Raw genomic sequence first — 25,272 nt, 5'->3', positions numbered from 1 at the left:
AAAAAAAAAAAAAAAAAAATTAAGTTGAACTTTTTCCAAGAGAAATCTCATCTGGTTTAGTTGATACATTTGGTAATAAGGGCTGACTGCACCAGGGAGACTCTGATGGACATCTTCTTCTGTATGAATTGAAAAACAGACTATCTTAATTCTCCTAAGCCTGTCCAAGTCTCCTGGGTTAAAACAGGGGATGCCTCTAAGTGAAAGACTAACAGGTATGAGTTATCAGTTTGTTACATCTTGAAAAAACTGCTGGGGGATACTTAATATAAGTCAGAAAAGTAAATGACTCTAAGAAATACTTTTTTTGACAAAAAGATACCTATTTCTTTACTTTTAACAAAACTGAGAACACAACTGAGTTCTTAACAGAGAGATCATTAAAAACAGCTTTTGATCCCCATCACTATGTGGCCTGCACAAGGGACTCAGAAAGTGTTGAAAGAACTGACACTCCTCTGCCAGAAGCCTTCCTTACCCTTTAGTTATTTATGTACACAAGTTTCTCAGCACTTAGTGGAAGCAGAATTAATGTTGAAATCTGTTATATTTTAGCAACAGATAATATTCGACCACGAATACATGAGTCAGAAAAGAAACTCCCCCATTATTAAGTACCTAAAGCTTTTACAATTATATTATAGCAAAATATATTACTTTTTGACAATCGTGTAATAACTGTAATAACAACTTAGCCCAGGAGTGTTTTTAACTCTTTGAACCTTGAGTCACAGGAAATTTTTTAAAATTACGATCTCAAATCGGTACATATTTTTGATGTGAAAGTGCATGGAGAGGTGATTAGTCAAAGCCCTCCAAGCATAAAAACGCATTAGGATAAAATTCTATGGGGCAGGTGAAATGGATACAAATCAAAGGAAGGACAAGAACTGTATAAATCTTCCAACAGTGAAGGATCATGAGTGCATTTTTAAAAGGATGATGGTGTTTATCAAATTGCTTTGCTGTTTAGGTGCCACTGAATTCCATTTTTAAAAGTGTTACTGCTGTTATAATTCCTTGGAAACGAATTCCTTAGCAACTCTTTTAACTTGGCAATAAAAAACATTAGCTGCCAACCTAAAAGTCCGCCAGGGGCGCATGGTTCTTCAAAATTCTTCCAAGGGGGTGAGCCAGCCTTAAAAAAAAAAAAAAAGTCTGAGGCCCCCTGCATTACCCGGGCCTGCCTAAGGGGGTGGGGATGGGGACCCCAAGGTTCCCCAGACGGAGGAGCCTTCAGGGCAGCGCGTGGGCCGCGCCCACATTCCCCGGGAAGAGCTCGCAGCCGGGCCCCGCTGGCGCCCCTCAAGCTGCACGCCCTGCTCCCCGGGCGTGGGGCCGGGCGCCTCCCAGAGCCCGCTCGGCCCGCGAGAGCCGCGGGCGCGACCCGGAGCCGGAGCCGGAGCCGGAGCCGTACCCGGGTGCAGGGCGCCGAAGCCGGGCGCGCACTCGGCGTTGCGGCGGCAGCAGTCGCAGTCGGCGCTCCAGTGGTAGCCCGCGGTGCAGGCGCAGCGGCGCGGGGCCGTCCGGTTGCCGGGCTCCACCGCCACCAGGGCCTTGCCTGCGGGAGACAGACAGCGGCGGCTCACCCTCCACCGCCCGCACCCCCCGGCCACCCCCGGGCTCACCCTCCACCGCCCGCACCCCCGGCCCCCCCGTGCTCACCCTCCACCGCCCGCACCCCCGTCCCCCCCCCCCGTGCTCCCCCTCCACCGCCCGCACCCCCGCCCCCACCCCCCGTGCTCACCCTCCACCGCCCGCACCCCCGGCCCCCACCCGGTGCTCACCCTCCACCGCCCGCACCCCCGCCCCCCCCCCGTGCTCACCCTCCACCGCCCTCACCCTCCACCGCCCGCACCCCCCGGGCCCCCCCCCCGTGCTCACCCTCCACCGCCCGCACCCCCGCCCCCCCCCGTGCTCACCCTCCACCGCCCGCACCCACTCCCCGCCCTGCCTGCTCACCCTCCACCTCCTGCAACCTCCCCCCACCCCCCATGCCCCTGTGCTCACCCTCCACCTCCCACACACCCACCCCCCGCCCCGCCTCCTCACCCTCCACCTCCTGCACCTACTCACCCCTGCCCCGCCTGCTCACCCTCCACCTCCCGCACCTCCCCCAGCTGCTCACCCGCCACCTCCCGCAAACCCCCCCCTCCGCCCCGGTGCTCACCCTCCACGTCCCGCACCCACCACCCGCCCCAGGTGCTCACCCTCCACCTCCCGCACCCCCCCTGCCCCCGCTGCTCACCCTCCACCTCCCGCACCCCCCCAACCCCAGGTGCTCACCCTCCACCTCCCACACCCGCCCCCCACCCTGGTTACTCACCCTACAGGTCTGGCCCCGCCCCAGCTGCCCACCCTCCACGTTATGCACCTCCCAGCCCAGGCTGCTCACCCTCCAGGTCCCACACTGCCCCCCCTCCCCCGCCCCAGCCAGGCTGCTCACCCTCCACCCCGCGCCCGGCGCATCACCACCACCCCCATCCACCCCAGCTGCACCCCCCCACCCCACCCTACCCCCACCTGGCTGCTCACCCTCCACATCCTGCACCACCCCCCCCACCCCCCCCCCCCCCACCGACTCAGCGCCAGCAAATGCCCTCATTCAGGACAGTAGCTTTGGGAAACAACCCTACCAGGGATTTCCCTCCTCCACTCCTCTTCTCAATAATTAATTAAGAGTCTTATAGTTTGTTTTTTTTTTAAGTCAGTTTTCTCCTCAGGAGGAGGATTAAGAACTGGGGACCTTATGATCCTTGACTATTTTGGCAAATCCAAAAATAGTCTTCACAGTTTCTTGGTTTTTAGTAAACTCAAACATGAGAAATATTCTTAACACGAATGCTAGATCAAACCTGAGAAAAATAGGGTTCTGGAGCCTGGGGATTCATCTTGGGATCCTGTGGGACCACAGGAGTATTCAGAGTAGTGCAAACAGGGGTCACAGGTAGTTAGAAAAGTGAATGCATTACAGAGGCTGAGCCTGATGACACAGTTGGAAGTGAATCTCCCCAAACATTTAGGGCAACCCATGTGTTGTCTCTTTTCTCACAACACATGGCCAAGTGCTCTCCTCCTTGTCCCTCCTTGCCCTTTCTGGTTTCAGTGGAATAGAGGTCATGTTGATACACACACAGCATTATTTGTTTACTCATTTTTGCAATTTCATGTACTCACTAAAATTTCATTATAACCCCCCAAATCAGTACTCCTGGCACTTTGGCAGTCATTCTTGGACACGTGCAGAACAGTGGAAACGTTGAGCCGCTGGCTGGACCTGCCTGCTCTTAGCTGAGGTCAAACAAAGTCACACTCAGCCTTCTTGTTACAACCCTTATGTTGGAAACAAGCGTCCTTTTTGTGGTCTACTTGGTGTCCCATTTTTGGCATTCCTGTGCTTTTCGTAAGTGATTCCACTGCTTAAAATGGCCCATAATCATAGTGCCCAGGTGCTGAGTGGCGTTACCAGGCCCAAGAAGGCTGTGATGTGTCTCTTGGAGAAAATACGTGTTAGATGAATACGTGTTCAAGCATGAGTTACAGCACTGTCGCTTCTAAGAACAATGTTAATGAGTCAAAATATTTACTAAGATGTCTTTAAACAGAAACACATAAAACAAGGTTATGTGTGGATGGGTTAACAAAGATGTTGTGCCCAGAGGCTCACAGGAACCTAAGTCTGTATTTCCCCATAGGAGCTGTGGTTCAGCATTTGCTAGTTCAGAACCCTGACATTATTCTATGAATAACAAGAATCAATGTGCACACACACACACACACACACACACACACACGATACAACACAATAATATTCTTTGAAACAGACTTTTGACACCTATAGGACCCCATCTCACCTGGACTGTCCCAGTAGCCCAGGTACTTAGACTCCTGAGTACTTACAGGACTTTGTTATGGACTAATGTTTGTGTCCCCTCAGAATTCATGCTGAAATCTTAACCCCCATCGTGATGATACTAGGAGATGCAGCTTTGGGAGGTGATCAGGCCATGAGGTTGGAGAGCACATGAGTGGGATTTGTGCCTTTATAAAAAGAGATAGTAGGGCAGCCCCGGTGGCTCAGCGGTTTAGCGCCGCCTTCAGCCCAGGGCCTGATCCTGGAGACCTGGGATTGAGTCCCAGGTCAGGCTCCCTGCATGGAGCCTGCTTGTGTCTCTGCCTCTCTCTCATTCTCTCTGTGTGTCTCTCATGAATAAATAAAATCTTTTTTTTTTTTAAAAAGATAGAAATAGTAAAGGGGCACCTGGGTGGCTTAGTCAGTTAAGCGTCTGTCTTCTGCTCAGGTCATGATCCCAGGGTCCTGGGATTGAGCCCCACATCATGCTCTCCACTCAGTAGGCAGTCTGCCTCTCCCTCTCCCTCTGTGTGCTTGTTCTCTATCTCTCAAATGAAAAAATAAAAAATCTTAAAAAGAAGAGAGACAGTAGATAGCTTGCTTCCTCCCTCTGTTCTTCACATGTGGAAACACAGCAAGAAAAACAGTGTCTTGAAATCCTAAAGAGGGCTCTCACCAAGAACCCAACCATGCTGGTGCCCTGATCTCTCACTTCCAGCCTCCAGAACTGTGAGAAATAAATGTTTGTTGTCTAAGTCACTCCGTCTGCGCTACCCTGTGATAGAAGCCCTAATGGCCTAGGACTCAGTTCCAAGGGAAAAGGAAGCAGGCAAACTAGATCCCTGTCTCCTTTGCTGTCTCAAAGTACAGCCAGCAGGGCGGGGATATTTCCTATTCCCATTCTTTTCAGACCAGAGCATGGCAAACCTGGAGAAATCTTCCTGTGTCCCTGTGTGCCCTCTCTGGAGCCCAAATCAGTTGTGCAGCACCAAGGCCAATCTGCATAAACATGTGCATAATGCCCAGAACATATATAGACAAGGGTCACTCCCTTGGAAAATCCTAATTCCACCACCCTTCTCAATTGTGAATGAATGTAAGCCTGTGTGGTGATGAACAATTTTGACAAAATTTTAAATATGCACCAGGTTTGAGGCTTTAGTCAGCTTTAGCAGTAGACAGAATGAATCTTTATTTCCAAGAGACAGCAGTGAATCAAGGTCATTACTAAGCACTGGGAAAGAAAAAAGACTTGATCAGATGCTTCTGCTCAGTGGAGTTTCCATGTACCTTCTGTGGCCACAATCGGCCAGCTGTCTCTAACACACTTGAAAATTATGATGTTTAAAAAAAACAAAAGTAAAAAAAACCTTAACTCCTAGTTCTGTCCACTGAAAAGAACCTATAAACAAGGATCAATCCGGTCACAATGAACCTCCCTAGCACCCAGACTAGAGGTCGCTAAGTAAGATGTTCCCCTGGAAGCAATCAGGAATTCTTAAAGAGTTTGGGGCAGGAAATGTCCAAGATGAACCTGGAAGCAAGGAGGGCTCTTAGAGTCACCTGGGGTCATGACAAAGACTTGGGCGGGGGGTGAAAAGGTGAGACCATCTGAGCACCCATACAACTAGTAACTATAATCTATTAAAAACACCTCAAATATGTCTGAATGGTTGAGTTTATAATATTCATATAAACCCTTTGGGAAAGCTTGGTGATCAAGTCATTATGTTGAAAAGTGGCAAATAAAGCTACAAGCATTCATTCAGCCTTTCCCATATATACTTTACTTTAGGGCAACAGATAGTTGACAAGGGAAGCTTCCCTTTATAAAGCATTCCAGCCATTCCTGAAGAAGGACTGACGGAAGGCCACCTTTCTACAGCTCCTCATGAAAACAGATCTAGGCCTGATGGTCAACCTGTTCATATCAAAAGAAGAGCGATAAGCAGGTACTATATGATCCCTGACCGAACTATATTATGCCAACTATGAAGCAGTTTGGCAAAAACAAACAAACAAAAAAATACAAACCAGCATCTGATTAGCCTTTTAGATCCAATAACCACTCTACATGAAATATAGGAGATGGGGAAAATATGTTAAATGACACCAAAGGAATGCAACCAGCAGAAATCAGACTGATCCACAAGAATCCTGTAACCTACAGGGTTAATAACACAGTTTCTGGGGCAGCCCTGGTGGCTCAGTGGTTTAGCGCCGCCTTCAGCCCAGGGCCTGATTCTGGAGACCCGGGATCGAGTCCCACGTCGGGCTCCCTGCGTGGAACCTGCTTCTCCCTCTGCCTGTATCTCTGCCTCTCTCTGTGTGTGTCTCTCATGAATGAATGAATGAATGAATGAATGAATGAATAAGAAACAAATAAATAAATAAATAAATCTTTAAAAAAAATAAAAATAACACAGTTTCTCCAACAGAGAGATTAAATGGAAAAAGAAAAAAGGGAGAGAAGGAAAGGAATCTTTAGGTTAAGGGACATAATTTGATTCTGATTCCTACAATTAAACTATAATTAAAAATTTTTTTGAGTTAAAAAAAACTATAGCAGTCTGATAGGAGAGCAAACTGTAGAGTTAGTAAGACACTTAGGGTTCAGGAGAAAGACGTGAGAGTCAGATCTAGCTTTGAGTCCTGCTTCTCATTTGTTAGCCCTGGAAAAGTCACCCAACCTCTCCTGGTCTCCGTTTCTTCCTCTTTAAAATGGGTTAACTGCGACTACCTGGCAGGGTTTCCGTGGAAATTAAATAACAACTTACACAGAAACATTGTGGCAATGTTTTGTCAACTATAACATATGTGTTCCCTGATTAAACTGAGACACAATTATTTTCCAGGACAAAAGTGTTGAATGAAGAATGTCACAATGTTTCTGTGATCTGAGACACTTACTTCTGGGGCTCCAAGGTCGGAACATCTTCCTATGTGCCCCCAAAAGAGACAGCACTGCTGTATCTGAAAATACCCCTCATCCACACTTCCCGCTGGTATGACTGACTTACCTGTGTCACACACTTTATGCAGCAAGCATTTATCTTCTTCATTCCAGGTGTCCAAGTATTCATCCGGGCCACAGGGCAGGCATACACTTTCAGAGGTAGTAGTGCATTTAGAAGACATGTACTTCCCTTTAGTTCACAGGAAAAAAAAAAACACACACACACACACACACTAATGAAAAATATCCCCCCAAATAACAAAACAACAAAAATATACCAATTTACTGGATCATTTAAAGAACTCCAGGGAGTCCCTTAACACAGTATGGAACACGAGATGAGCCCACCTATCAGTGACGGGCTCCTCAGGCCTCCCAGTTGGCTAGAATGACTTCTAGGTTTTATGTGCCTGTGGTCACAGCAGCCAGATAGTTCATCTCAGCAAAAGATCATCCTTTCCACCCCACATGTCAGCTGACCAAGGAAAAGGATGATGGTTTTCAAACTGGTGCCTATAAAACTTGAGGGGCTCCCTGGGGACTAAGCAAAAATTTCATTTTGCCCCCACCCTCCTATCTTCAAAATTCCCTCTATTATCAATCTGGAGAGTTAACTTCTTTTGTCCTATGTGTCCTGTGGGCCCTCAGTTAAAAGTATGACCAGAGCATGCGTGCGCCCACAAACACACACACACACACACACACACACACACTCACACACATGTACCCATGCAGGCTCAGGAAATCACTGGATCTTGGTTCTGCACATCTGAGAAATACTTATAGCTTGACTACCTAATGGATCTTGATGTAACATAACCACCGTTTCTAGAATGATGAGCGAGTGAGGAATCTGTGGACCTGGGACTTCACCGAGGCTATAGAAATATTCGGGCACACTCTGGCAGAGCAACTATAGGGAAGAGGTAACCAGTCTCTTGAGGAAAAGGGTGTAGGCAATTTGCAGTGGCAACGACTCCAGTATGGTTATTCTCCCCCCCAAAAAACTTCACTATAATACTTTTAAATAAGAGTTGCATTTTACTTGTTGAAAGTTTGAATTGCAAAGTGCTAAAATAAGGTTTTAAAACCTTGCTTTCTCGGGGATCCCTGGGTGGCGCAGCGGTTTAGCGCCTGCCTTTGGCCTAGGGCGCGATCCTGGAGACCCGGGATCGAATCCCACGTCAGGCTCCCGGTGCATGGAGCCTGCTTCTCCCTCTGCCTGTGTCTCTGCCTCTCTCTCTCTTTCTGTGTGACTATCATAAATAAATTAAAAAAAAAATAAAAAAAAAATAAAAAAAAAAATAAAACCTTGCTTTCTCAAGAAAGAGTGTTTTAGAGAACCGTATTCCAGCATATATTAAATACTAGTTTCAGCAACTGCTTGTGATTTTATCTACGGAAAGGTCTTTGTCTTCAGAGTGGCACACATTACTACCTGCCACTCCCATAGAAAGTCTATCCAATTTCTTTCTTTTTTTTTTTTTTTAATCTGGAAGGACTGAAATTATTCTTTGAATTACAAAAACTAAATAAATGAAAGCCCTACTCACTTTTGAGGAACAAGGAAAGGTGATTCAGAAATACAAACCTGGTTCACATTTATTACAGCACCGTCCAAAATGCTCATAATGCCTCTCACGGGTACACGGAGGGGTGATCTGAAAAGTCACCTGAAAGGAAAATTGACATCAGGTAGAGAGTCTGCACAAGTCCCTTCTGGATAAAATGAAAGGTGCAATACTGAATTCCATTTACAAAAAGCATAAGAAAACACCATAAACAGTCCTAAAACTGCTCTATGTGATATTACCTCCGCCTAAAATGTCACTTTGCTACAGTAGCCCATTCCCCACTAAGAATGTATAAAGCCGGGATGCCTGGGTGGCTCAGTGGTTGAGCGTCTGCCTTTGGCTCAGGGCATGATCCCAGGGTCCCGGGATCGAGTCCCACGTTGGGCTCCCTGCATGGAGCCTGCTTCTCCCTCTGCCTGTGTCTCTGCCATTCTCTCCTCATGAATAATTAAATAAAATTAAAAAAAAAGAATGTATAAAGCCAACTGACACTGGTATAAAAATCCATTTAAGCATTTAAAAATATTCTGGTTATGGGGCGCCTGGGTGGCCCAGTCGGTTAAATGTCCGACTCTTGGTTTTGGCTCAGGTCACAATCTCAGGGTCCTGGGATGGAACCTGGTGTCCAGCTCCGTGCTCAGTGGAGAGTCTGCTTGAGGATATTCTCTCTCTTTCCCTCTGCCCCTTCCTCTGTTCACGTTCTCCCCCTCTCTCTCTTTCTCTCTAAAATAAAAATAAATCTTACAAAAAATATTCTGGTTATGCTCATAGTAGTAAGATGGATTACGGTCACATGGTGGACAAATGCTCATCAATGTTGAACATAAGGAGGCCCCTTTAATACATGTATTATTTATACCAGGAAGGTCAAATTTGGTCTTACACACTTTCTCTGATTTTTATAAGATGCTTAATACTGCTTACCTTTAAAAATTTAAACATGCATAGAATGTTGTAAAGCAGAAGAGCTGTCATGGGAACCCTGTGGGGTTGGAGCTCGGAGTCTTGACCGCCTGCTGGCCGGGAGAACCCCCCCACACACACACAAGCTGCTTAAGTTTTTTGAGCCTCTGTTTCATTTCTGCATGATTCTAGTACAAATATAATTTGCAAATCTGCCCGTCTATGTAACACAAAACAACACAAAAAGCCAAGTCCCATACAATCACTCAGAGATTCTTATCACTTCACCACAGAAAAGCTCTTCTCTGCATCAGCTTTCTCGGTGTGAGAGAAACAACAACAGTCCTGTTGACAGGTGGCCATGTAGGACTCCGAAGGGCACAACCAGGGCACAACCGACCCAACAAATGCTTTGTACCAAGGGGCAAGTTCCCTGCTGGGTCTCAGGGATCCAGAGTTACAAACCCTGCCCTCAAGGGGCTCACACACACTCCGGGTGTTCAGCACCACCACCACCTCCCTCCCTATGGGCAGGTGGGGCCCTATCTCAGCTGGAGAAGGTCAGGGAGGCAGTCCCAAGGGATGTGATAAGTGAGCTCAGTCTTACAAGATGCAGAGACATTGGCCAGAGGGTGGAAACGGAACTGGCAGCAGGGAGGAGGGCAGGGAAGAGTACTTAATACCCTGTGAATAGTTCAACAGAGGCCCCAATGCCTGAAATGGCTTGTGCGGTGGGGGTGGCCACAGAGGTCCATCAGCAGAGCTGTAGGAGACAGTAAGACGGTTCACCCAGGGCTTCATCTGCCTACTCAAGAGCCTGGACTGAAGGTGTAGAGAAAACAGAGCTTAGAAGAAGCCATGCATCCTCCACTTGGATGGCTTCCTCAGTGATGGGAGGAAGTTTGATGAAGGGAGCATCGTACCCCGAACACCCTGGGCTGGCTGGGTGGGGTGTGGGGGACACAGCCAACATGGACCTCTCTGACCTCACCCTGGCCTGGCAAAGGGCTTACAGGAGGAATGGGGCGGAGAGTGAGGTCAGTGACAAGGTCACCATGCTCCTGGAGCCAGCTGCGCCAGGCAGGTTGTAGCTGGGCTCGGCCCGGGACGCTGCGCACTGGACGCTCTCCGTACATTCACTGCGGGACAAGGACAAGGGCCGTGAGCCCAGTGGAAACTAGGAAGAATGAGAGAACAGGAACCACCCTTCCTCCCTCTTCTCTTTTTCTTTTTGTCTTCATAGGAATCCGTTGCTCTGCAGGGCAGTCCTGCTCAGTGTCCAGCACAGTCATGGATGCGCATGCAAGAGAGATGAACAGAAGCGAAATGGTAAAGCTGAGTGTGGTCAAGGCAAATGCTAACCAATCGGAATCATCTGAGCCTAATGATATGGGAGCACCCCTGCCATGTTGATGACAAAGGCAAACAAGAGAAATATGTGGTTGGGCCTCATTTCAGATGATAAAGGTTATCAATTGCTTCTGACCCATTCGAAAGCGGCAACAGTCTCTGTGAGATAAGCAGAGGCTTTGTGTTAGACACAGAGAGGTTCTTTTTAGGGGAATTTGGTAAGAGGGCTGGCTGCTTAGCACACTGTCAGGCCACTGGCTGTGTCCTGGGCTCCAGATCCTGGTTCCTGCGGAGCGCCAGCTGATGTGAACATGTGGACAATTTGCCCGTTCAGGAGGGTGGCCGCGATTCATTCAGCTGGTTGTCCCACCCAGGGGTTTTACACCTCTTGGCAAAAAGGGGGAAGTCATTGATTCCAGATGTGACCAGATGTCGTAGCTCCTAAACAGATTTTCACAGACTATTCCTTCGAATTCATTCCTCTCTCCTAAGCTTACTGTGTGACTTTACACCTGGCCATGTCCTTTTTTAAAAAATCGATGTATCACTCACATAAAGTTCACCCTTCGAGAGAGTACAAGTCACCCCTAAACCGACATATCCACTTGACAGAGCAACAGGACTTACAGATCTTGTCAGAAGCCGCAGCAATTTTGCTACTAGAAAATCTGCAATGGGTGAGGCAGAAAATTAAGGTATTAATCTAATTTGAGGTACAGCTTAAACAGAATATATTTTTGTTCTTTAGGCACATTATATAGTTTGCAGTATGCCTTCAAACCTTCATATACAACTTAAAAGGCTACATACACATAGACCTATATCTAAGGCAACATGGTTTGGGGGCAAATACAAAGAATCTGGAAAATTCTCTTTAGGATGCCTGCACATTCAGAAGGCAAGCCATGCCTTTGTCCTTTTTTAACTCTTCCATCTGGCTCTCTCCAACTTTCTCTCTCTCCACCTGCAGAGATGTAATTATAGGATGAACCCTCTTACTAGAGGACTTTGCAGCTCCCCGGACCTAGCGCAGCATGTGGGGGCTGCCTTCTGCGGGTCTCACTCTGGTCCCATGCTCCCCTCCCGGGAGCAGGCTTCCAGATTGCTCTCTCAATTGCAGTGCCTGTGTTTGTGGCTATTAGGAAATCCAGATCTCTGATTTGCTGGCCTGTCTTGCTTCCGCTGGTCCCCTGGGCACATGTCTCATGGTGCTACAGGCTGGCTCTGCCCGCCTGCCTCCCAGCTCCTAAGTGTGCATCCTTGCCTGCTAGGGCTTGGTTTCCAGTTAGCCTGCGCTAGATCGCCTTTATGCACTGAAGCTCCTTTATGCCAATCCCCTTCTGCCTGGATGCCTTGCCAAAGACATCCTTTGAATGCCACTTTTTGGTGTGAATGAATGGATACCTGCCAGACCCTCCCAGTCCCGTCCTCCTCTCGCCTACAGATTTTGGTTCTGATGTCCACCAACATACCAGGCTCCTGGAGCCCCTGCTGGTCCTCAAGCCTTCCCTTCCAACTGCTCAGAATTTGGGCCTAATGCCATCCTCCAAGACCAAGCTCTTGGTCTCAGACCAAGACCAAGCTCTCAGACCAAGCTCTTGTGAGGTGGTGGCTATTACTGTTGGTAGCAATCTTAGTCAGGCAATAGTTTGCTAAAAAGCTGTTCCAGCTCCAGCCTTATAGAAGTGCACTCCCTGAGCAGAATAGGGGAATTCAGCATAAGGCTGCAGTTAATGGGGTGACTTCTTGGCTCACCTACAGTCTCCTTTTGCCTTTGGTAACTGAACTGGCATATACAACCTTTTAGTTAGATCTAGATCTTTCTTTCTAGTTCTCCTTTAAGATGGACTTGTTTCCTCCTAAAATAGAGCTTTTGAACCATAGTTGTTTCCCTTAAACAAATAGAGCAGAACCACTTTTCTCGTTATTTGGGGTGCCCGGTGGCTCTGGCAGTTGAGTGTCAGACTCTTGGTTTTGGCTCAGGTCATGAGCCGGGGGTGGCGAGATGGAGCCCCGAGTCCAGCTGCACACTCAGTGTGGTGTCTGCTCAAGCAAGATTCTCTCTTCCTCTCCCTCGGCCCCTCCCCACTGCACTTGCACATGTGCATCTGTGTGCTCTCCCAAGTAAGTGTCTAGTTATTAAATAAAGAATACAGTAACATGATACAAAATTCAAAATGAACAACAAACTTTTGTGGGGGTCCCCCCGCCACCCTTCTCCCACCCACTTCACCCAGCAGGTACCAGTGATGGTTCCCGTGTGCATCCCTCCACAGGCTTAAGGCAGAACTGACCTGTGATCCACCACCTGTGATCTATTCTACAGAACAGCTGCCCTGGAGGCCAGCTGGGGGTCAGGTCTGTTCGCAGCACTTGTGTTTTGGGGAATACAGTGGTACCTATAAGTCTTAGGGAAAAGAAAACAAAAACACCCAGACATGTATCAACAGGATTCTACTACAGTTCTTGATAAATTCCTAAAATGATGCTTGGTTCACAGAGTTTATGTCAACTGACCTTTGTTTTCTAATAGAGTTCCCCTGTTTATAGCAAATATGCTTTACATCATCCCCACCCACATAAATTCCTTGGAAAGTCCTTAAAAAAAAAGAGGGAGGGGGAGTTAAAATGGCAAGACGATACACTTATTTGCCTTCTGTTGCTTTACTTTCTTGTATGTTTTGTGTCGTGTGTGCATTTTTTTCGGGGCATACAGGCTGCTTTTTTTAACAGATGACAAACTCGCCCAGAATAAGCATGTCTACAGTCAGTGCAAGGCTTTAGGAGGCAGGAGAAGGACAATAAATTGTAAATCAAGTTTCTCTTTAGAAAGCTACATGGATTTATTTCCCAAAGCAAAGCCAAATGGGGTCTAATTCTGAAAAATCCAAAGCTGGAGAAACATGACCTCTCTGTCAGTGGAGCTACAGAGACCAGTGGATCTATATTTAGATCCTGTAGGGAAGGTTGACTTAAATATTTATTTTTTGTGCTGTTAAGCAACCCAATTGTAGTGAAAGTCATTATGGATACTAAAATTACTTTCTGGCTCTACTGAAAATTCATGCTGACATCTCACAAAGCAGACAGAAGCTTGGCCCCTTCTGTCAAATCAAGGGGAAAAGAACCCAACCCAGAAAAACAAATGAGGGATTTTCCATAGATTTTATTTTATAAAATATCATCCGTGACTATATTTGAGAAATTTGGCTATAATTTAAGTAAAGATGGTATCAAATTTCTGAATGTTGCAGAATTGAAAGATGTGGTTTTTGTTAAGAAAGAAACTATGAAATGTGAAACTAACACCTCACTTAATAGTCCTGCTGCCCTTGAGAAAAAGCATCCTTAAAGAAAGTCACCATTGAAACTGCCCCTGCTCAGAAGAGAATACAAAGTACTAGTACCCTGTATCCCCCAGAGCTGGTTTACGAGGACCATCCCACTCCAGGAAACTGTCTCTGAAGATTTTGTTTTTACAGACAAATAGACAACAAACAAAAGATGACAGTGATAAAGATAACTGAGCAGATCAGAGCAACCCAGCACATGCTTTGTTCCTCATACACTTTCTTTGAGAATCTTTTTCTCTCAGCTGGCTGAGAAGACAGGCCAGAGAGGTCTGGGTCTCTGCCCTTGCAGACATTTCAATTAGTGTGTCAAAACCCTTCGAGTCGAGATGTTCTGAAGGACCTTTGCGGTTTTGCTCCTTTCTTGGTTCCTTTCCTCCTGAAGCTTCCAGATGCTGTTCTCTACGTTATCTGTTCTCGATCACAGCACAGTCATAGGTCTATTAATCAAAAGAAAGCATCCCGCCCTCATGCTTCTTGGTTAAAAGTTCATAACTAGAAGTGGAAATGACACAGGAGTCATTCGTAAGCTCAGAGGTCCGATAAGACAGGTTTCTATAGAAAAAAAAAACCAACAACAGAAAAATGAAATCCTAATTGACATGCCAGCATGTAGGAATTCTGCAGAACAGAGAGAGGGGCCAGGAGAGGGAGGGAAGAGGGGGGCATGGGATAGGGAGGAAGGGCCTGGCCAGGCCACGCCCCTGGGGAGGGCAGTGGGCTCCAGGGCAGGATTTCTCTAGCCAGTGCTCAGAACTGAGCTTCCGGTTTGGCTGGGATAGAATGCTTGACATTTCTTTAATAAAATAGTCTATACTGGGACACCTGGGTGGCTCGGTAGTTGAGCGTCTGCCTTTGGCTCAGGTCATGATCCCGGGGTCCTGGGATCAAGTCTCGCATCAGGCTCCCTGCATGGAGCCTGCTTCTCCCTCTGTCTGTGTCTCTGTCTCAACCTCTCTGTGTGTCTCTCATGAATAAATAAATACAATCTTAAAAAAAATGTCTACATTTCTACAAATGGAAGACAAGGGGGAGGGCAATTCTAAGCCTTAGCCTTCTCATCTGTAAAATGGGGCTAAGCATTGCACTCCTCCCACTCTAGTGAAAATCAGATGTGATAATGCTTATAAATGAGTTAGTGCTGACAAGTGGCAATACTCAGAAAAATTAAGGCTCTGCATCCTCACATTGAAGCTGAAGACCTCTCCAGCAAGCTCTCCAGAGTGAAGGGAGATAACTGCATTATTCACCCAACACAGTGGTGTACCCCTGGCCAGTGGTCAGTGATGGGGAGGCGGTGGGGGGCAGATTCTTCTGTGTACATCTGAGCAGGATTAGTAAACATCCATTACTTAGATCCTTCCCTGAGGGAGTAAAGGGAATACTGTCCCCAGAAAAGAGAAAGAGGGTGGGAAAGAGAGGGTGAGGAACCAGCCACAGGAAGATTGTGAAGGCCTGGCAGTTTCTCTGAGGACACCATTCCTGTTTACCTGTAACCTAGCAATGATCAGTCAAGGGGATAGCAGAGTATTTCAGCTGGGCGACTGGGGAAAAAAAAAAGTGTTGTTAATCAATCCAAAAGGTTTATTTTTTTAAAAAGCATCTTTGCACATAAAGATGGGCTTTCTCATGGGACTGAAATCATGACAAGTGGTCAGACTCATTTCAGTGGTTTTCTGTCTGGGGGTTCAATCCGTGACCCAGGCCATGCTTGGGTGAGGGCAGAGATATTTTACTCAGAGCGTCTGCTGATAAAGCGGCTGCTAGATTATATCTGCCAGTGATTTCTGTTAACTAGGACATAACTGAGTTATGACCAAATGGCCTTCTAGACATTTTCATTTTAAATAAACTTGATAGAATTTCAAGCTTAGAGATTTACAGAGTAAGTATCACACTCATTTTCCTTTTGTACAAACCGAAGATTCACATTTCGTACTTCAGAACAACATTACACAGGTATCTATGAAGACAGTATGTTATAAAGGCACAAAGAGAAGAAACGGGCAGCTTTTGGGGAATCCGCCATGCACCCCAACAGATCACCTCACATACTCCCCTCATCTGGGAGACACTGAGCTAGGCGACACATTAAAAAACTTGGGGACACCTTTAAACCAGCCAGGTACGTGGCCCAAGTCATAATGGAAGTAGATTCAGAGAATCAGGGTCTAAACAGAAGACTCTTTGAGTGTTTAAAATATAATTCATCTCACAGAAGTATATTTTACACACAACCCTTGAAAAAATCTACTAAAAGTGAAGTTTACATATTCTCTGATTAACATGAAAAGATGTGTCTAGTTTGTTTGAGAGACTGTGAAGATTATGATGGTCACAGGTACTCTGCTAATTGACCTGCCACTAAAGGATCTGGAACAGGGGCACCTGGGTGGCTCAGTTGGTTAGGCATCGGGCTCTGGCTCAGGTCATCTCAGGGTCCTGGTAACGAACCCTCCATCCAGCTCCCTGGTCAGTGGGCAGTCTGCTTCTCCCTCTGCCCTTGTCCCCCTGCTTTTGCTTGCTCTGTCTCAAATAAAATCTGTAAAGGATCTGGAACATTCTAAAATGCATTTTATGAATATGTTTCTGGTGACAAAGAGGATGTAGAACTCCAACTCAAAGGGCATTCATCACACCTGGTTAACTCCTACTCACCTGGTTGAAAATCACAGATAGGAATCGACCCCCTCCTCACATACAGACCACCCTTCATAAAGGGGTTGTGATTCATTTACTCACTGTGCAAATAACAGAGGAAGGCTAGTCATTCCTTTGCCTGTCCTTCACTGTGCTTATGCCCAGAAGACACATTCTGCTCTAGTCCAGGATTTAATTACAGATGCCATCTATGTCCTTAAAAGCTCTGCTATCATCAGACTTTCAAAGCCGTCTTCACTGAGCCATCAAATACTTGGGCAAGGGTTTGGCTTGGTGCAGGACTAGAGAAATTAGCTCATCCCTGGCCTCTCAAAGTGTTTAGCACTGGACACAGGCACAGATAGAAAGACAATTGTAACAGACAGAGACCCACATGACAATGCAAGTCCTGGTGCATGTACTGCAAAGAGCCAAGTCCCTCGGCAGTCCCTGGATTTGGCCCTCCCTGGTCATGGGCAGGGAAGGAGAGAGAGCCAGGCCTGGGACACATCTTCCCCAGCTCCAGGACTGGGAGGCAATCACAGAGGGAGGTACAGAAAGCCTGGAGGGCAGGGGTGAGGGAGCAGGCCTAGCAGGGAGCAGTGAAGGCTGGTGCTTGGGCAGGTGGAGGGAGACAAAGGTGGGAGCAGTGGGAGCTCTGGGGGTAGGAGGGGGAAGGAGGAGGAGGAGGAGAGAGAAAAACCTTGCTTATAGTCTGCAGGAGAAGACTAACAATAAACTGACGTCAAATGCAATCTGGTTGGAAAGACTAGGATGAAAGAAATAAAAGAGGATAAAGGTGATGTGATGAGCTCATAAAGGGGAACCTTCTGGTCAGATGACACTCAGCGGAGACCTGGATAAAGTGAGGGGACAAGCCAAGGTCACAGCAAGTGTGAGGAGGAGGAGCACGGCCAGTGGACATAGCATTTGCAGAAGTGCACGGGTGCGCGGCAGGGCTTGATTAGGAGGAGCAGGAAGGGCCACATGGCTCGGGGGCAGGAAGTCACACAATGGATTACATAATCATCCAGATCTGGAGGTAGTGCACCCCTGGCGCTCCCACTGCGCGGCGCTGACTGCAGGTTCCCACCGGACAGTGACTGACGCCCAAAGGGTGAAAGAATAAGCACGTGGTGCTGTTTTCTTTACCAGGCATGAATTGCAACATCTGCCCTAAGAGTTTACTTTTTTTTGTTTTTGTTTTTGTTTTTTAGTTTTAAGGGTGATAAAATGCACATCATGTAAGACTTACTATCTTTTTTTAAAGGGGATGTATTTGTTTTGATTTGAGAGACAGCGCATGCACACGAGCAGGAGGGGCAGATGGAAAGAGGGAGAAACTCAAGCAGACGCCCTGCTGAGCGCAGAGCCCCACGCGGGGCCCCATCCCACCACCCTGAGATCGCAGCCTGAGCTGAAATCAAGAGTCAGACACTTAACTGACTGCGCCACCCAGGTGCCCCAAGCATTTACCGTCTTGGCCATTTTGCCATAAGATGTTTTGGAAATAGATACTATGCACAGAAAAAAAAAAATCTGACTTAGATCAGGTTTGATGAAAAAAGCACCTCAAAAACGTAGAGTAACATATGGCCTATTGGACGTCCTGACATACTCGCCATTCTAACTTAGCCGGCATGAAGCACCTGCCTCTCTAAGACCCCAGCAGCATCTTCCCCTGACCACCTGGGTCCCAGATGTGCTCCTTCAGGTGCGCTTCCTGAGAAGGGGCCTATCAAAGCTCTACTGATTTCTGCTCAACCCTCTACCCTACTTTCCTCACAATACATTCATTATCTCTGCTCCTTGAAAAGAAAACATATGGCCCGAAGGAAAATGAAGAAATAATATTGCATTTCAAAACTTCAATTGCAAGTGTCTTTGTCTTCCAGGGAGATAAAGAGGGAAACGAGTTCACAGCTGTGGGCCACTTGAAAGGCAAGTGCAAGGACCGTTTGTTTCCTAAACACAGTAAGGAGGATGGCTTTGACTTGTCCCTGTATTATCACCCGAGAGGCTCCCCTCCTGTGAATGCTCCTTTATTCTCCCAATGCCAGGCTTTTCTCTCTTTCTTTCTTTCTTTCTTTCTTTCTTTCTTTCTTTCTTTCTTTCTTTCTTTCTCTTTCTTTCTTTCTTTTCTTTCTTCCTTTCTTTCATTCCTTCTTTCTTTCTCTCTCTCTCTCTCTTCCTTTCTCTTCCTTCTTTCCTTCCTCTCTCTTTCTTTTGTATTCTCAATTTTTTTTTACCTTGTATTCACCTGAGATGAGAACTACTTTTCTCTTCATTCCTATAGTAAAAGTCAATGACCGTGCTTCCAGCAGCTCGCTGGTCTGCTGCTGAAGGCCAAGTCTCCTTCTGGGCCCTGCCTCCATTCCAGGGATGCACCAAGCTAATAAGACCACTGGCCCCCAAGTGGCCAGAGACTGGACTAGACGACAGCACCTGGCCCTGAGAGTCATGCCCAGCGCTGCTTGAATGTGCCCAGAATCACCTGGGAATCTTATGAAAATGCAGATTCTCATTCAGTAGGTCTGGGGCGGACCCTGAGATCTGTATTTCTCACAGGGTCCCGGTGCTGCTGCTGCTGCTGCTGCTGCTGCTGCTGCTGCTGCTGCTGGTGTTTTCTGTGTAGCAAGGCCAGAGATTACATTAAAGACGAAGATCCAGAACTTTGTCAAATCCCCAAACCCCATACAGTCATCTCCATCTATGTAATGGGTCTTGAGAACCACGTCTCCCATTGCTGGAATCAGACACCATTTATCTTGAGTGGAGTGAGTGAGAATTGGCCCTTCTGAAACACTGAGTATGTGCCAGGCACTATGCTCAAGACTTTTCTTAACTTCTGTATCCTCACAAAGCGATGGAGTAATCTGCTTAAAGGGTTAATGATGCAGCAAAGGCATGTAGCTAATGTTCAAATGTTAAAATGATGAATAATTTTTTCCTGAAGGACCACTGCAATCTCCTAACTTCCCTTTACAAGGACATAATCATTTCCTACTAGTTCTGGATGAGACTGGAGCTCCCAAGCAGGAGCTTGGAAGGATTGCCCACCAATTTGGGGCAAAAATTAGAGCAATCCTGGGGGAAGAGGGCTGCAAAATCAAAATGGGAAATCTCTCTCTGGGCTCAAATTCTCTGTTCTGATAGGGACAGGACACAGATCTGCCCAAGGGGCACACAACACAGCTGCCCCAGGTCACTTGCGCCCTGGAAGAAGGACCTCTCCCCTTTGGAGGAGCTCCTCCCGTGAGGTCCCTTTAGGCTCCCTCCCCAGGCCGAGCAGCCAGGAGCTCATGACTGGTCTTCCCTGGCCATGAGGACTACTCCGCACAGGCAAGAGGACAGTCAGCTGTACATTCTGCTATGTTGCTCATTTGTGATTTTACATATTAGTAGGAAATTATTTGAGTCCTGGCAGAGTCGCCAAAACAAAAACAAAAATACACACAAAAAAATAAGACCTTAGTACACACTTACAAATAAGTAAGACCCCAACTGGGCCCTGGAACTCATCATAAGGGGGCAATGTTTTATGATTTCATATAAAACATTCTAAACCTTGTCACCATTAGAAAGTCATGGGCTAAAGTTCGGGACAGAGAGTCATTCCAGTTGTGCTCCCACTGAACTTCCTTCCCCCAGTGTCTTATGCTCCATTGTCAGAGGTTTGGGGTCCGTACCTGGGTTTCTTGCTACTGTGCGTTGGTGAAACACCATATTGCCCTGCACCCAAACCCCACTGGAGGATCCCTCTCTCGCTCCAGGGGAGAGCTCTAGACCTGACAGTGACCGGAGGCTACGTCCATTCTGACCCCCTTTCTCCTACCACTTAGGGCAGTGACTTTTACGGTACTAAAAAAGTCATAACAGGAAGGAGTTAGATTTGTGCCGTGGTAGGCATCAAAATTGGAGCGAGAGAGGAGTCCCCAGATTCACTGTAATTATAGTCATCCTGAGGCATACAGGATGCCTCATCTGCACAGAGCCCGGCAGGTGGTGGGAAGGGGCCACACGCGGGACCGTGAACTGGCAGGTGCAGGAGCAGGGCTCTCGTATGGTTTATTTCTGGGGGTGGGGAAGGCACAGAGGAGTCAGAGATGCCTTTGCTTTAGGAAGTGGCTGAGGTGATTCAATATATCACATTTCTTTTCCTCCTGAGTCAGGGATCAACTGGCCCACGGGCCCTGTGCTGGGTACTCAGGGTGCCGCTTTAAACTTGACTGGCCTTAAAATCACAGTGTCTGGGATCCCTGGGTGGCGCAGCGGTTTGGCGCCTGCCTTTGGCCCAGGGCACAATCCTGGAGACCCGGGATCGAATCCCACATCGGGCTCCCGGTGCATGGAGCCTGCTTCTCCCTCTGCCTGTGCCTCTGCCTCTCTCTCTCTCTGTGACTATCATAAAAAAATAAAGTAAAAATTTATTTATAAAAAAAAAAATCACAGCATCTTTCTTTTTGTGAAACAGCAGTTAATAAAGGAAAGGCCTTAGGAGCATACACCCTCGAGCACACTTGCAGACTGCTTATGGGATTTCCCCAAACACTAGAATGCCTGCTTCTGTGCCACCACTCCTGGAGAGTCTTCATCCAGACCCCACCGTGTCACACAGCTGACTGTACAAGCACTTTCCCTGAGGGCGGGGGTGGCCAGGCCACACGGCTAGAGGGGACCCTCAGGAGGCGTTCTAGCCTGCACAGCCTGAGCTGTGTAACTGGGGCCTCCCTGGGCCTCATTCTCCTCTCCCTCCCGGCAAAAGTGGAGTGAGGATTAGAGATAATCTATGTAAAGCCCCCAGCATGTGTCTGGCACACCGGATGGCATCAAGAAACGGCAGGTGTCTTTAATACAACCAGTCATATACTTAGAGCTGAGCTCAAAACCTTCCTAGGGAATCCCATGGTCTGCAGCAGTGATTCCCAAGCTTCCTGGTGCATCGGAATCCCCTGGAGACACTGTTAAACCCAACCGCTGGGCCCTACCTCCAGAGTTTCTGATTCGGGAGACATGGGGTAGGGCCTGGGGATGTGCATTTCTAACAAGTACCCAGGTGGTGTGGATGCTGGGCCCAGGGACCACCTCTCCACAAGGTAGATCCCAGCTCCGGAGATCTGCTCACACACCCCCTCCACTCCCAAGCCCGCCCGATCCTTTCCTGGGCTCTCCAGCCAGCCCTGGACTCCACACAACAGGACTGGGCCCAGTTTCCCCCTGCATGCCCTGCTTGTGCCCACCCCCGCCCCTTCCCCTGCTGTCTGCACTCAGAAACATCTCTGCCCTTCCAGGACAAGGGTCACTCCGCTAGGGTCCCTCGGGCCGCGCCCTGCGCTCCTGGCCACCTTGCCTGCTCTTCTTTTGTAGGGCTTTAGACCCTCCTAACTGCCAGGAGTGCAGACTATCATGTCTCATCTCCCCTGCGAGATGGGGAGCTTCCCGGGTCCCAGGCAGCTTGGTGGAACTGGGATGCGTCCCACGGGGTCTTCTGGCCTTCTGTTTGCATGTCTGTGGCTTTTGCCAGCAAGTACAAAAATCAGGATCCACTGAATTGAAAGGAAAAAAGCTGACAGAGAGGTTAAAGGAACCAGAATGAATAACTCAGGGCAGAGGGAAGTTGCGGGTAACAATCTTCAACAATGGAAACATTAAAATAAAGAACACTGGCCAACTGATCTTTACCCCCTACTAAAGAACAAATTTGAGGAAATGGGGTCAAATTGTGACATACTGGATTTAGGTCTGCTATAGGGAAGTTCCTGATATCGGGAATTATTAACAGTGAATTGGATTGGCAAAGGCGGATGTGAATAATCTCTAGTATGTTTTAAAATGGAACAGATTCTCAATCACCGTGAAGGCTTTCTGTGTGTCGCTGCCTTTATATATTGGGTACAAAGTTGAGAGGGCGGAAGGGCTCTTTACAGGTTTCTTTTAACGGGCTTGGCAGTTCTTTGTGCTACCGAAGGATACACGCTTTTAAGTTTGCTGCTAACTGCATTACAAAGAGTAACAAATATATATATATATATATATATATATATATATATATATATATATATATTTAAATCAATACCTAAGGGAAGTGGGTGTCATGGGAACCCACACGTGCAAATACTGCCGGGCTTAGTAGGATTTACGCAATGCCACAGTCTGCTCTTCCCATTTGCCAGGTTTAACCATCACATTCACGAAAAGTTAGAGAGTTTTTCTTCCTCATTTTTAATGGAAAGTCTTCAAATTTCTGATGGCGGGAGGAAGTGGCTCTTGCACTCTCAACAGTGAACAGGAAATGTAATAAGTTATTATTACTCTGATAAACTGGAAGGATAGTTTTTGCAGTCACTTCTTCCTTCCACTTTGAAACCTGGCAGCTTTCTGACTGTGCTTGTGCCAGACGGGCCTCCGTGTCACCTGCTGGGCTAGATTTTTTTGGGGGGTGGGGGAGGCACAAGGGAGCTGGGGAGAGAGAAGGGGAAACGCTCCTCCTAGGCACTAGCAATCCACCAGGAAAATGTGTTTTGTGCGAGCGAAAAGGGTTTACTGAGCCATGTTCCAAGGTAAACACTGCTTCTATTTGGGGGCAGGGGACATATTTGTGGCCAGCGTGGGAAGACCGAGGGTCAGGTCACACCTGCTGCAATGATGGACCCTCTGGGATCTCTGGATGCTTATCTCTCTTTAGAGTTTTACTTTCTGCCTACATCCTGAACTTCTGATTCAAAGACACCTTTAGGTCAGGAAATGGCTCTAAATTCCAGAGCACAGAAATTTCCTGTGGATCCCAGTGCCTTGGGGCTCTTAGCTTGTTTACCTCTTTGGGGTGTGAAGAACTTTGTCTCTGCCTCACAGTAAAATAATCCAAAGCAGCTGGGATTCTGTGGCCTAAGATTCATCCTCCTTTATTTATTTTATTTTATTTTTTTAAGATTTTTTAATCTATCTATTCATGAGAGACACACACACACAGAGAGGCAGAGACACAGGCAGAGGGAGAAGCAGGCCCCATGCAGGTAGCCTGAGGTGGGACTCGATCCTGGATCTCCAGGATCACACCCTGGGCCGAAGGCGGCGCTGAACTGCTGGACCACGGGGCCTGCCCTCATCCTCCTTTATCGTTTGTTCAGGAAAAAGTCCTTCTTTACTTGAACCAGAGACAAAGATCTCCTTAAAGAACTCCGAGAAACACAATTCAAATGGTCAGCTGTTTTACTCTGACATCAATCACATCTTTTTTTTTTTTTTTTTTAGTTAATAGGTCCAACCACATCCTTTGCCCTTGCATTGTGGGCACCTAGCACAACTCGGCTGGCTCTGAAATCACTCCTGCACTTGGCTTCTCCTTTCTCTTGCCACTCCACCGACCTGATTCGAGCCTTCACTAGCTCTTCCCCCAAACCAGGGCAGTGGCCTCCTTACTGCCCCCTGGACCCACCCCCGGGGTCCAAATCTGATCATGACCCCCCTCCCCCAGCCCACAATGCAGCAAGATAAAATCTAAACTAATTCTGCTTGCATGTAAGGCCCTTGAGGGCTGGCTGTGCCTCCCTCTCCCCACAAGCCCTTGGGAATCCGGGAACGCTGGACTTTTTAGAGGCCCTGCACTGTTACGTGTCCTGGCACCAGCCCACCTTTGCACCACCAGCCCAAATGCTGGCCTCTTGTCCCTCCTTCCATGCTTTAGACCTCACAAGTGAACAGTAAGGAAGGAGGAAATATTCTTTCAGGCAGGTTAAAGCATTCCTCTTCCTGGGTGCCCACCACCCTTGGAAAATCCTCCCAGGAGATAGGTCTCTTCCTCTAATCCTTGGCGAGGAGGTCTAGACTGGGCACCTCTTGAAGAGGGGGGTGGGGGGCGGGATGGGGGAAGTGCTGTGCCCCTGGTCTCTGTCTCCTCAGCTCCTTGCAGAGTGTCCCACATGCTGGAGTAGGTGTGCACTTTGTTGAAATAAATGAACAGAGATTCAGGGTTATTTCTCACTATCGAGTTCCCTGTCCTGCAGCCCCAGACATCAGAGGCTGAAAGAGGAGGGGGCCCACAGAGCAAATGCAGGTATCAGGTTATCAGCACACATCCATAAAGAATGTGCTTCAATCTGCTGACGGGGGTGCTGCCGTGAGAACAGCAGAACAGCAACAGCACCAGCCAGCCCTTGACTTTGGAGACAGAGGGGAAGCCGGCCAGGGGCACTTGGGCAGGTCGGTCTCGCTGGCAGGAAACAGACAGAGCGTCTCTCAGAATGAGGACAGAGATATGGGGTTGTGTGTAATCTCACTCACCACCCACTCGGGGCTCAACCTCAAAAGCTCACTAAGAACTTTAGACGGACCAAGTCTTTTGTTTTGCTGAGTCTCTGTCTTGGTTTCTTCAGGCTCAGTGTTTTGGGGCAGAAAGAATGAAGTGAGTTCCTAGCGGTGGATCCTACAGGAAGCCCACTCTCTGCAAGCACAGGAAAACAGAGAGAGAAAGTGAATGACCTCCCACCAACCAGGTGGAGACCATAACGGTGCCTGAAGGGCACCTGCCACCTGCGGGCCAGCTCTGGATGCAGGAAGGTGAGGTCAGGTTGCTGTGTGCCCAGTAGGGGGTGCTTCCCTTGTGGGCTGGGGTCAGGATGCTGCAGGAAGAAGCAGACAGGCCACCGG

General features: G+C 47.8%; 1 protein-coding gene across 3 annotated transcripts in view; it reads right to left on the bottom strand.

Annotated features, from left to right (window-relative positions):
* The window catches only part of LOC129495392 (tumor necrosis factor receptor superfamily member 11A-like), a 52,217-nt gene that overhangs the window by 23,560 nt on the left and 3,385 nt on the right, over nucleotides 1-25,272 (bottom strand). For all 3 annotated transcript variants that reach the window (XM_055302844.1, XM_055302841.1, XM_055302842.1), the window contains exons 2-4: nucleotides 8,401-8,482; nucleotides 6,874-6,999; nucleotides 1,418-1,561 (exon numbers count right to left, since the gene is read on the bottom strand). In XM_055302844.1, the coding sequence (XP_055158819.1) occupies nucleotides 1,418-1,561; nucleotides 6,874-6,999; nucleotides 8,401-8,439 (309 nt within the window). In that variant the 5' untranslated portion in view covers nucleotides 8,440-8,482. The remainder of the gene's footprint in view (nucleotides 1-1,417; nucleotides 1,562-6,873; nucleotides 7,000-8,400; nucleotides 8,483-25,272) is intronic.

Source organism: Nyctereutes procyonoides, unplaced genomic scaffold (assembly GCF_905146905.1).
Source record: "Nyctereutes procyonoides isolate TBG_1078 unplaced genomic scaffold, NYPRO_anot_genome, whole genome shotgun sequence".
NCBI lineage: Eukaryota > Metazoa > Chordata > Mammalia > Carnivora > Canidae > Nyctereutes > Nyctereutes procyonoides.
The sequence above is the reverse complement of the archived record's forward strand: the minus strand, read 5'-3'. Positions and strand labels throughout refer to the sequence as shown.